Source organism: Peromyscus leucopus, chromosome 19, assembly GCF_004664715.2.
Source record: "Peromyscus leucopus breed LL Stock chromosome 19, UCI_PerLeu_2.1, whole genome shotgun sequence".
NCBI lineage: Eukaryota > Metazoa > Chordata > Mammalia > Rodentia > Cricetidae > Peromyscus > Peromyscus leucopus.
Genome location: NC_051079.1, coordinates 33,894,319 through 33,906,978, shown reverse-complemented (window position 1 = coordinate 33,906,978; position 12,660 = coordinate 33,894,319). Strand labels below are relative to the sequence as shown.

The 12,660-nt window shown below is 42.5% G+C and overlaps 1 protein-coding gene across 2 annotated transcripts in view; it reads left to right on the top strand.

Moving 5' to 3' along the window:
- Trim36 (tripartite motif containing 36) overlaps positions 1-12,660 on the top strand; it is a 43,762-nt gene that overhangs the window by 28,057 nt on the left and 3,045 nt on the right. For both annotated transcript variants that reach the window (XM_028894129.2, XM_028894130.2), the window contains exons 5-8: positions 4,484-4,579; positions 7,806-8,059; positions 8,249-8,373; positions 11,253-11,543. In XM_028894129.2, coding sequence (XP_028749962.1) covers positions 4,484-4,579; positions 7,806-8,059; positions 8,249-8,373; positions 11,253-11,543 — 766 coding nt within the window. The remainder of the gene's footprint in view (positions 1-4,483; positions 4,580-7,805; positions 8,060-8,248; positions 8,374-11,252; positions 11,544-12,660) is intronic.

Sequence of the window (12,660 nt, the reverse complement as noted above, 5' to 3'; positions counted from 1 at the left end):
GGGTCTAATTATTTTGTTTGCTGCGAGGCTCACAGAACTCAGGAAAACACAAACAGCAATTTATCATACAGGATATTACAATAGGGGCTGATAAAGAGATGCACAGGATGAGGAATTTGGGAAGGGCACAAGCTGCTATGCCCTCTGGCACTCCATGAGAACCTCCAAGGGCTCTGCTGCATGGAAGTTCTGAACTTTTTCTGAGTTTTTATGGAAGCCTCATCAATAGACACAGTTGACAGTGTGTCATTGACAGTTACTTTGGGCTTCTTGTGCCTGAAAGTAGTGAGGTAGGACTGAATCTTAGCTGTCTAATCATGCCACTGTGTTCTTGGTGACCAGTTCTTACCCTGAAGCCAGCTGCCTCTTGACTCATTAGCTTATATATTAAAAAAAAGAAATCATTTTAGAAACCAAGGACTTTAGGAGAGGTATGTCAGGAAACTGGATGAAGAACATACACATAATAAAATAGCTATCTTTTACATTGTACATTAATTTTCTTACATAGTTCAGAAAGATATTCCATAATACACTTTCCAGTTTATTTACTTTTTAGTAAAAAACTAATTGTCTAGATTTGTCATTTGCTAAGAGTAACAAGTCTTCTTTACACCTGGTTTTAGATTTAAGCTGAAGGGGAATAGCAACATGATACAAAGACACAGTATCATTTCTTATTTGGGGCCAGCTGGGTGTTACAATTAGAGAAATGAACATCATAGAAGGGTAACCTTGCATTTGTCTTGTGTCTGCTGTTTGCCGAATCTGCTGACGTAAACACCAGGTTTCTTATCTGTGTTATAGTGTGTGTCAGGTTGTTTGTGTTCTGAATTCTGGAAACAGCTTGCGCTTTTGGAGAAACTGGCTTAACCAGTTAATACCTGGATCTGAGAATGATCTACTCTTAGCAGTTTTGTTAGGTGAGGCTAGGATATTTTCCCTCCTGTGACTCGCTTGGCGTCTGTTAATATTGACACTGACATGTGCACGAGCTCAAAGTGGAGCCCCTCTTCCCCACAGCAGGCTGGGGCCGCCTGCTCTTAGTCTTCCAGAATGGGGACTCCAGAGAGTCCACAGGGATTCTTATTCGCTGTTTCCCGTCACTGTTTTGGCCCACTAGGCTTTTTGATTTCTGGTGTGTCCTGAAAAGACACATATTCACTGCCTGTCTCCTGGTCTGGCCATCTCAGTCACCAAGCCTCTCCATTGTTGGGAAGTCAAGACCTTTCTAGAGCTTTCTCAGTTTCTCGCCTCACTGTACAGTTTTCTTGTTAAGCTTTTTTGTTTGTTTGTTTTTGTTTTTGTTTTGTTAAGCTTTTGATGTGGCCCATTCCTACTTTAGCCTGATCACTCTACAACCACAGCTACAGAAGCCTGCGAGCATGTCACTGAAGGAGGTTTTTTGGGGAATTTTTGATAGTTTCCCATTTATTATTTCCATAGATTCCTAAGGACATCTTGTCAGACAGCCTGTTAACAGTGAGGACTTATAAAATGCAAGCCTCCCTGCAAGCAATCCCCACTGCATAGGGAAGTACTTGGGGATAGCATTTGTATTTTAGGGAGTGTGAGACACAGTTTATGCCTTTGGGGGGGGTAGTTTGTGGTGAACATTGTTGTCGTAGTCTCTGAAGTAGATTAGTGCTCATCGTTATTGTAAGTGCTGGTAGCGAAGGTCTTCCCAACATGGTGATGCATATGGTTTGCTTGTAAAATGCCCCTACAGGCTCATGTGTTTGAACATTCGTTCCCCGGTTTGGAAGGTTGTAGAACCTTTAGAAGACGAGGTTGAACTAGAGGAAGTGTGGGGCCTCACAATCATAGCCCTTGTGGGTTCCAGCAGAGTTCTTTACTTTGTTCCCATCAACACAGTGCCAGGCTCCTGCTGCCACAGCCGTGAATGCCCTGGCTGCCCTGGCTGCTGCGCCCTTACCTGCGGTGATGAACTTGTTTTATTCAGATTTTATTCTGAACATCTCTGGAGTTGATATCACCTTTAAACTTGGCATCACCTGAGCACAGGGCCATGCTAGTTATACATTATTCTCCTAGACTGCTTGCATGAAAGATACTTTGACACAGTTGTTGAATGACCTCTCTTTTGTTTTGTTTACTAGTGTTTCTTTGGTACCTTTTATTGGAGATGTGTGATGTATAGAGGGAAAAAATGGTTCTCAAACTTGTCTGGGAATTAGCCTCTCATTGGTACAGTTACAGAGGCCAGCCTTGTCCTACTTCAAGGGGTCTTAGCTTTGTTGCATGGCTTTTCTTGGGGAGATGTGAACAAGCGTCTTCTTACCCCAGACCCAGCGGAGTCCACCTGGGTGAATTAGTGAGTCTATTGCGGTTACAGGTGGCTCTCAGGCAGCTGTACCACTAAAAAGCCCACCCCAGCTGCCTCCCTGAGCCCTCTGTTTGGGTTGCAGGCAGCTTGGCCAGTGGGAGAGTTATGGCTTGTGTAACTTGGGAGTGTGGTCTCTGATGAGTTTCTAAAGCATTCAAGTCTAGATTTATTTAAACCTTCTTGCCCTGCTAGGTGAACTTCTTGCAGGCTGGAGCCTTGACACTCACATTTTACCTCTGTTACTAATGCCTTACTGTCAATATCTAGTGCTTACAGTTTTTGGAAGCTTATGAACAGACATTCTGACTATTAAGACACCTCCAGTCCTTAAAAATAGATTGCCAGGGTCTGGCCAGGAGTCAGAGAAGACTGGCGCTACTTGGATAAAGGTTAGGACTGGCCAGAGACTTTGAGTGTTAACAGTCCTGTGAGTGACTGATGATGCCTTGGTCCATATTTCTTAATTCCACCTTCTGTTTTTCTCTAGTGACCACTGGGTCACCCGGTTTATCTTAGGCTCTCTACGTTTAGTTCAAGCTGTTTTAGAATACCTACATCAGTTTCAGTGGCTAAATGCAGCTCTGTCACTGTAGTTAGGAAAAACAGTGGTGTTGCTGCTCATACTTGTGGTCCCAGCGTGGGCTCATAGGACAGTGCTGGACTTGTCATTCGGCTTGCAGTGTGGTGTTAAACACCCCCTACCCTGGACAGTGGTTATGTTATTCAATTGTGACTAGGTCCCTGCTTCAGCCATTGACTGTGTAGTATTTGTACCTCATGAACTTTGGGTTCCTTAGATGCTAGGTCAAAACATAAGACTTTCTGTCTCCTCATAGCAGTAATATCTTGTAAGGTCCTATTTTCTTTCTGTCCCTGTCTCTGTGTCTCTGTCTCTGTGTGTCTGTCTGTCTCTGTCTCTCTCAAGGATTTAATGGAGCCCGGGCCTTGCTCCTGACCCTGTCGCCTCTATCTCCCAAGTGCTAGGATTTCAGGATTGTACAACTCTGTCTGGCTCTTGTTTTTAATTGACTGACTGACTGGTTGATGCAGGTGATGGGGATTAAATCTAGGGCCTTGAACATACTTGCTGGGCAAGTGCTCTCCCCCTGAGCTAGATCCTCAACCCACTCTGTCTTTTGTGTCCAGAAGTCTTGTTCCTTTCCAGCCAGTGGCTTCCTGTTTCTCCAGGGAGCCCTCCCAGGGGCTTTACTGTATCTGGTGGCTTCTGAGCCTGAGATGCGCCCTGCCGAGCCAGTCATGTCTATTTCTGCACACATCCTCTTTCCCTCTCATGTAGAGTAAGGTGAAAAAAGAGGAAGATGAAGAGATGGGAGACTTACTTCCTGACTCCTCAACACCGAGCCGCTGTCTCTCTTCCTGCCCACATTTTGTATTTCAGGCGCTCAGCAGTCAGCAGGATCCTGGCATGTTCTCGTCCTGGGAGGGATTTCCTGGGTCTTCTCACTTTTCATTTGGACTCTAATACATTTTACCCACTGTGACTTGGTAGTCCATGGTGCTCTGAAGAAGCTTTAAAAATGTACTTCAGATCCATTTTAGACCAAGAGATTTTACCAAACCCTACAATGTAATTTCTATGAGGAATTATAGTGTTCAGAATAGCTAATTTACAAACAAATTACTCAAAAATCTGTTTTCACTTATGTATAGTGAATCAATAGCGAGGCTGGGATGAGCTGGGATTATTTTGGACTAGTCCTTGGTGTTTTTCCTGCCGTGTGTGTGTGTGTGTGTGTGTGTGTGTGTGTGTGTGTGTGTGTGTAAATTGTGAAATGTAATGGAAGGCTAGACTATTTGAGCTGCCAACTCAATTTGCTTAGAAGCTTCAGAAGCAAGAATTCCGAGAGTGGTAATTAAACACAGATGTACTACCTGAGCATTTGGAATCTTTGGCTGAGTAGCACGTTCTCTCTTTCTCCAGCCTTAAGTCAATCTCTCCTATGACCTTGGGCCTATACGCTTCAGGCCAGCAAATATTTACCTCAAGCTAATTACTATAGCCGATTTTGCTGTTCCTTCATCAGGAAGGATCAAGGGTGGATACTGTGTAATTTGCAAAATTTCATGAAGTCTTTGTTGATTTGTTTATGTACTTGTATCTGTGTGTTTCCACAGGAGAAGCTTTCAAAGGACATTGATTTCCTTATTGGTAAGGAAGGCCAAGTGAAGAGTCAGATTTCTGAACTCAACTTGTTAATGAAAGAAACAGAGGTAAGTTACAAAGTGGTCAGCATAGTTTTTCATTTACCTGTCCAGATGATAGCTTATTTGTTCATAATCCTGAATGTGTTTCCCGAGCTGGGGATTGTGTGACCTCACACCTCTGCTTTCCTAGAACTTGTGGAAACATATGCAGCATAGAAAATGCTCCTGTGTGCTCAGTGCCCAGGTGTCAATGGGATGTGATAGTAACAAGGGCCCAGAAGTCGTAAGGATAGGGCAGCTTTCAACAGTGACCTGCGTGCGAACAAATGACAGATGGCCTTTGGAAAGTTACTGTATGTGACAGGCCCAGGGGTACCTAAAATTCCAGATACTGCTGAATACATGTTCTGCTTTGCTTGCTCACATGGAAATGAGTGGTAGCACTTGCCTTGTTTGTAATAGCCACAAGGTCCATCAACAGAGGAGCACATCAGAGATCCCAATGTCCATCACAGAGGAGTGCAGATAGCAATGAGACTTTTGGAGTTGCATGTACACATAGCTTAGGTACATCCTGCTGTAATGCTGTGATGCTGTGATGCTGTAATGACATTTATAGAAAGTATCCAGACCAGGATGGGCGATGGTTTAGCAATGGTTGAGAGCACTGGCTGGTGACTGGCCTTCTGGAGAAATCAGGTTCAATTCCCAACTCCCCCATGGTGGTTCACAACCTCTGTAACTCCAATTCCAGGGGATCTAATGCCCTTTTCTTTTTTTTTTTTTTTTTTTTTTTTTTTTTTTTTTTTTTTTTTTGAGACAGGGTTTCTCTGTGTAGCTTTGTGCCTTTCCTAGAACTCACTCTGTAGACCAGGCTGGCCTCGAACTCACAGAGATCCGCCTGCCTCTGTCTCCCCAGTGCTGGGATTAAAGGCATGCGCCGCCACCCGTCTCCAATGCCCTTTTCTAACCTCCATGTGCAACAGGCATCTACACAGTGCACAGACATATATGCAAGCAAAACACTCATGTACATTAAATAAATATGTTTTAAGTAGCTGAACAGTGAAACCAGATTATATCTTAAAATTTCATGAAGCGATCCTTGAGGAGGTCAAATCAGTGCTGTAGAGCTTATGAAGGTGGCTTCTGGTGTACCAGTAATGTTCTTTTACCTGAATGTCTTGTTGGTTGGCTGTTTATTTAATGAGTCCTCACCTTTACACTTATGTGCATTATATTCTATTTCAATTAAAAAAATGGGGAAGTAAGCTATCATTCTGGCACTTGGAAGATGGAAGCAGAGAGATCATGAGTTCAAGGCCAGCCTTGGTTACATAAAAATTAAAGAACTGCATAAGAGTGTCTTCAAAAGGGGGGCAGGCTAGATGACCCATTGGGTAAAGGTACTTGCTTCCAAGCCTGATTTACCCAAGTGTAATTTCTGGTTAAGGGGAAGAATCAACTCTCTTGAGTTCTCTGACCTACACACACATAGACACAGACACATACACACACACAAAGAGAGAGAGAGAAGAGGAGAGGAGAGAGAGGAGAGGAGAGACATGGTAAATACAATGTAAAAAATAACAACAAAAAACTTCATAATAAATAATAGCACTTTTGAAATACAGTAAATATGCAGGGTTAGGTTACTTGACAGTTCAAGTATCTTAAATAGGCTTTAATATGTGGAGTGGAGTTTCTTTTTCTTTTTTCTTTTCCTCTTGATCACTTTAAAATTTATAATTAAATATAGACGATCTAGGCTAGCACAAGACTGTTATTTCTTGAAATATTTTTTTTCCCAGTCAGAAGCAAAATAGTTAAGAAACAACAGGGGCCAAGGATGTATCTTAGCGGTAGGAAATTTGCATCATGTGTATAAGACACGTAGGTCTGGATCCCGATCTTCATGGCCAACACTGCAGAAGAAATAAGAAAAAAAATTAACGCCAAATTTGTCTCCATCCTCAACTCTTCCTCAGTGATGATGGGATAGTTTTTGTGTCTGCAATTATAATTTTTAATCTATGCATAGTATTTCTGAGCTCAATCTGGAAACTATCATGAAATTCTAACTGAATTTTACTGTCCTCTGACTTTTTCTTTTAAAAATCGAACTGGAACAAAGTATTGTGGTAAATATGAAAATATCCTGATAAAACCTATCACTTTGTATGTTACTTAAAAAAAAAAAAAAACAACACCTTCGGAGACAAAAGTGGGACTTGGGGGTTAGTAATGGGGAAAGGATCTGAGCAGCATCCCTTTCTCCTGGGGATTCTGAAGCATCCCCTTTGCCGTGTCTGTTCCTGCAGACATGCTGTTGGGTCTGTTAGGATAAGCACGCATCAGTGCTCACTGCACTCTTCTCTCCAAAATCATACCGAGCTCTGGTTTTATTAAAAATTCAAATCATTTGGGCCAGGCAGGATGACATAGACTTGTAATCCCAGCACCAGGGAGGGTGAGGCAGGAGGATTGCCCTTGGGGCCAGCGCAGGCTATATAAAGAGACTGCTTCAAACAACAAAAACCCAAATGAACATGTTTGATACACACTACAGACAGGACTGTTCTATAAAAAAAAAACTACGTAATAAGAATGTTTATGTGGCAATATGGTCTGATTTTTATGTAAATAACCCTTCTTAATCCTCATAAGAACTTGAATAATTTCTGTTATCCATGAGCTTTTTGTGGGAGACAGAGAGGGGTAGGCACTGAACCTGGAGCTTATGATTAGCCTCAGTTTAGCCTATAGCACATGGCTGAGTAAGGATGAAAGCAAATGAATCTTAAATACCTTAATGCAGAATATTGAAAATGTTGTTTTTAAAAGTTCTTTTAACTTTAGAATAGCTTCCTGTATTTAAAAAGACTTCCGAATTTGGGATGAGTTGCAACCTCTCTAGAATTGTGCTTTTGCTATTATTTATAGTTAAATCAGTTTAATTCTGCCATCAATTTATTTTATCACTGAAATTCTCACTTAATTGAACAATGTGTCTGTTACCGGACATTGAAAATACAAAGTTCTGAAATTACAAAGCAAATCTAAATGGAAACTGACGGTTCCTTCTTTGATCCAAACTACGATTTTGAAGATTTTAGGATCAGACAGAACTTTCTCTTTGCACCGTCTAGCCTTGTTTGGTTGAGTTTGATAGCACATAGGACATCATTGGAAGACCTTGGGGTTTATGGACGAGGTGATGCTTGCATTCTGTCCTCGTGCGATGGAGAGGTGGGGTTCCGACATGCGGTAACACTTGTCTGTTTCACACTAGTGCAATGGAGAGAGGGCCAAGGAAGAAGCGCTGGCCCATTTTGAAAAGCTCTTTGAGATCCTAGAGGACAGGAAGTCATCTGTTCTGAAAGCCATCGATGCCTCCAAGAAACTAAGGCTAGACAAATTTCACACGCAAGTGGAAGAGTACCAAGGCCTTCTGGAGAACAACGGGCTTGTTGGATACGCGCAGGAAGTGCTGAAGGAGACAGATCAGTCTTGCTTCGTGCAGACGGCAAAGCAGCTCCATCTCAGGTACTCGCTGGGCTCCCCGGCCTCTGAAAGCCCCCGCCAGGTAGTTCCTGGTGTTCTCGAGCAGTCTGGGCCTGCTTCATCCTGGGTGCTGAAGGCCATGTCCATGGCTTTGGTATGCCACACTGCAGGTGTTTAGACTGACTTGTCCTTTTAAAGAATGGCTTTTATATGAAATGTGTCTGCCCACAGAATACAGAAAGCTACGGAGTCTCTGAAGAGCTTTAGACCCGCAGCCCAGGCTTCTTTCGAAGACTATGTGGTTAACACATCCAAACAGACAGAGGTGCTCGGGGAACTGTCCTTTTTCTCTAGTGGTAAGTGAAGGCCGTGCCCCCTCCCTGACCTGCCTGCATGCCACAGAAACACACCCCCTCCCCTTTGACATAAGATGCTCATGATCATCTATCCTGGAACCTTAAGACTGGTTTTTATGCCTGTCTTTCTGGGCATTAAACTGTATCCCTGGCTTTTTAAACATTGTGTGTATGGCATCACATTTTTTTAAAAAAATTATAAGCTTAATGCTATTTTTTAGTACATAAAATCTGGCTTAAGGTATATTCTATATTTCCAGCCAATTTGAATTAGGACTCGCTGTGAGGATCTCAGCTTAATTTGATAACCTTCTGAAGACTGAGTCTCTAAATACAGTCATCTTCTGAGGCCTGACTGCGGTCACAATCAGGGCTATGACTTCAGCATATAAACTTTTAGGGAACACCCTCATGGGGGCTTCCCTCTGTTCTTACATCTCACCACATTTGCCTTGCTGAAGGTTCTCTTCTTGTGAAGTTGAGGCAGCAGAGGCTTGGTGCTGGAGAGATGCTCAGGAGTCAAGAGCAGGGCTGCTCTTGCTGTGGACCTGAGTTTGACTGCCTGTGCCTCTATTGGGTGGCTTACAACTGCCAGTCAGTTGCACCAGCTCCAGGAGGTCTGACACCTCCTGGCCTCCGAGGGCACCTGCGCACATACCTGGCCCCAAACATAAGACCTTTAAAACCTATAAAAAAAAAATAAGATCTTTTTTGAAAAAGGAAATCTGTCTTCTTAAAAGTTAAAAACTGGGTTTCTGTGGCATCTTTTCTTTTTAAATTTATATTTGAATCTGGTATGACTTATTATGACTTTAAATTTTCCAAGTAGGTGTTAGGTGTTATTTCAAATGCGGACTTTTCTTCCTAGACTGTTGATCCTGCATACATCAGTTGCTTTTTAGATATGTTAGCTTACTTTGGAGTCTTAAGCATGGATCCAAACATTGTCCCTGGAAGGGTAAGACTGACCATGGACAATCATGGGCTGTGCTCAGTACACAGCAAAGGACCAAGAAAATGAATGGTAGGTGGAGGAGAGAGGAAGCTCCCATTTCCTGCCTGTGGATGTATTTCACTTTTCCTCCATGTTCACTCTTAGAACATGCGACTGACATACTATACTCTGTGACTGGTCCTGTTGTACGTTGTAACTTTAAAGTAAACTTTGGATGTGTTTTCAGATCATATCGTGGCTGCATAATCTCCAGGTGTGTTAATGCACTGTCAGACTTCCTTATGTGCCTATGACAGGCTGTGGTATAAGTGAAAAGAAGCAGGGCACCTCCCTTAGTTCATTTCCTCCTCTGTGGTTTGATGTCAGTGGGGTGTGTGTGGGAGTGTATGTTTGTGGATATGTAATTTATACAAGCTGAACAGAAAGTTAGTATGTAGTGGAGGATGACCTTGAATTTACTCTCCTGGGATTATAGGCAAGTGCTGTCATGCCCAGCATACATGTAACTTTGAGACCTTACTGCATGCGAGGTTTACAAGTTTAGTGTAGAGGAAAGGATACGTGTGTGCACATGGACTTAGTTGTGACATTGGCCTGCTTTTTGTGTTTTTGAGAAGCTATAGCCTGCAACTCATTATGTAGCCCAGGCTGGCCTTGTATTTACAGTCATCCTCCTGCTTACAACTGTGAGCTACCATGGCTGGCTTTAAACATTGTACTTTTAGCAAAATATTAGAAACCTATTTCTCCCAAATACATAAATCTTGATTGATCCATACAGTGAAATATTACAGAAAAATATTGATGGGATCTAAATGAAATCAGTGCAGTGGTTACCTTGAAATTGTCTAAATATTTTTGTGGGTTTTCCCTACTTCAGTTTCTGGTTTTCTTATTGTTTTGGCGTGTGTGTTGTACATGTGTATATGTGCGTGTATGCATGTGCGCGTGCGTGCGTGCGTGCGTGCGTGCGTGCGTGTGTGCGTGTGTGTGTGTGTGTGTGTGTGTATAGACCAGAGGCCAGAGGTTAGTACCATGTGTCTTCCTCGGTTATCTGTCTTATTCTTTTGAGGCAGGGTCCCTCACTTGACCTGGAGCTCACTGACATGGCTAGACTAGCTGGCCAGTGAGCTTGAGAGATCTGTGTCTGCCTCCCTGGGGCCTGTGTTGGGGCCACTGCAGCCAGCCTTTCCATGGGTGCTGGAGACACAAACTCGGGGACTCGGGCTTGGGTAGCAAGCACGTCATCAGCTGAGCCACCCTGCCAGCTGATTTATACTTCACACCTGTACTAAGGAAACGTATTTGGCTTTGTAAGTCTACATTAGAAAATAGTGAAGTAAATGCTCAATAGAATTACTTAATCTTTTAAGTATTGAAATGGTTTATGTAAATATAAATAAAAATTTCCACTCCAGAGTCACAACTCACTATGAGGAAAGTATGTTTTTTTTCTAAGAAATTCTTTTTATTATTTTTTAATTTTTTTTTATTTTTTGGTTTTTTGAGACAGGATATTTCTGTGTAGTTTTGGTGCCTGTCCTGGATCTCGCTCTGTAGACCAGACTGGCCTCAAACTCACAGAGATCCACCTGGCTCTGCCTCCCGAGTACTGGGATTAAAGGCATATGCCACCACTGCTCAGCGGAAGTCTATGTTTTTAAAAATAGAATTTCCAGTGTTTTAGAATTAATAATGATACCACTTAATGCTGAAATCATGGATTAATTTTTGTATTATTTTTCACTTACTTTTCCCACTTCAATTATAATTACAAATTTACATTATTTTATATTTACTATCTTTCTTATGCATATTATTATAAATTTAGGAATTTCTTGGATACCACAGAAACTGTCAGTACTTCATTTTTGCTGAGGGAAATTCTATCTTAACGTCGTGTTCTGTGTCTTGCTTCTGTCAGGCATAGACATTCCTGAGATCAACGAGGAACAGAGTAAAGTGTATAATAACGCCCTGATAAACTGGCACCAGCCAGAAAAGGACAAGGCCGACAGCTATGTTCTTGAATACCGGAAGATGAATAGAGATGAAGAAATGATGCCGTGGAATGAGATAGAGGTGCACGGCACAAGTAAAGTTGTCTCCAACCTGGAAAGCAACAGTCATTATGCTTTCCGAGTGAGAGCTTACCGAGGCTCCATCTGCAGCCCCTGCAGCAGAGAGCTGGTCCTGCACACGCCTCCAGCTCCAGGTACGGGGAACAGTGCGGTCGGTCGGAGAGGCGGAGTGGGAGAGGTCTGGAATGTGAACGGGCAGTGTCTTCATGCAGTCAGACCGACATTGGAACCAGCTTTGTGCTTTTAAAAGACTCTGGACAAGTAGATTTCATACTTGGCTGAGATTTAGAAGTGACCCGAACCCCCTGTATTAGATTTTGACTGATATCAGACAAAAAAAAAAACAAAAAACAAAAAAAAAAAAACAAAAAAGGGCTTTTTAATGCTTGGGGCTAACGTAGTATAAAAATGACATGAATGCTACATTAAACAATTAAAATTGCATAACTGCATGTGCTTAGTGGACCATGCCTTTAATTTCAGCACTTAGGAGTCAGGGGCAGGCAGATCTCTGAATCTGAGGCCAGCCTGGTCTGCATAGTGAGTACTTGGCCAGCCAAGGGCAAAATCATAAGCTCCTGTCTCAAAGCAAAAAAACTCCAAACGTAAAACAATAGCATGGTTCTGGGACTTTTTAAAAGGTCAGTTAATGACAATGTCTAAAATATAGGTTATTGATAGTTATTTTTAAAATTCAGTGGTGTGATTTAATCTAGGTCTCACTTGCCCTAAGTTTTCTGTCCCTGTGTGATTCTCTGCACTCGGGGGTGGGAGGCGTATATTGGGACCACACGGCAAGCTTTCCCTTCACACAGAGAGCTTCCCAGTCTCTGCTACTCTGCCTCTTTAGAGAGGTTGAAGAGCTTTACTGGATAGGAAGGACATGCAGAGTAGTTGGTGTCTACTACAGTGTCTTCATAGATGAGGGACACTTAGAACTCCAGTTGTTCTCTGTCATCGTAGTGGGAAAGCATTTTGCCCTGCCCGCCACTGTCTTGGACGTACTTAGTAGTTTTTTAGACCACAGACTCTACCCCTGTTTAGTGTCCTGTGTATCCATATTTTCTGAATTCTGTTTTTCCTCTCCTATCTTGTCCAGTGTAAAGAAGCAGTGTGTGTGTGTGTGTGTGTGTGTGTGTGTGTGTGTGTGTGTGTGTGCGCGCGCGCGCGCGCGCTTTCCAGGTACATTAAAAAAATATTAGAATATAAAAATATATAGGGTTGGCTGAAATGATTTTTCTTGAGTTTTGC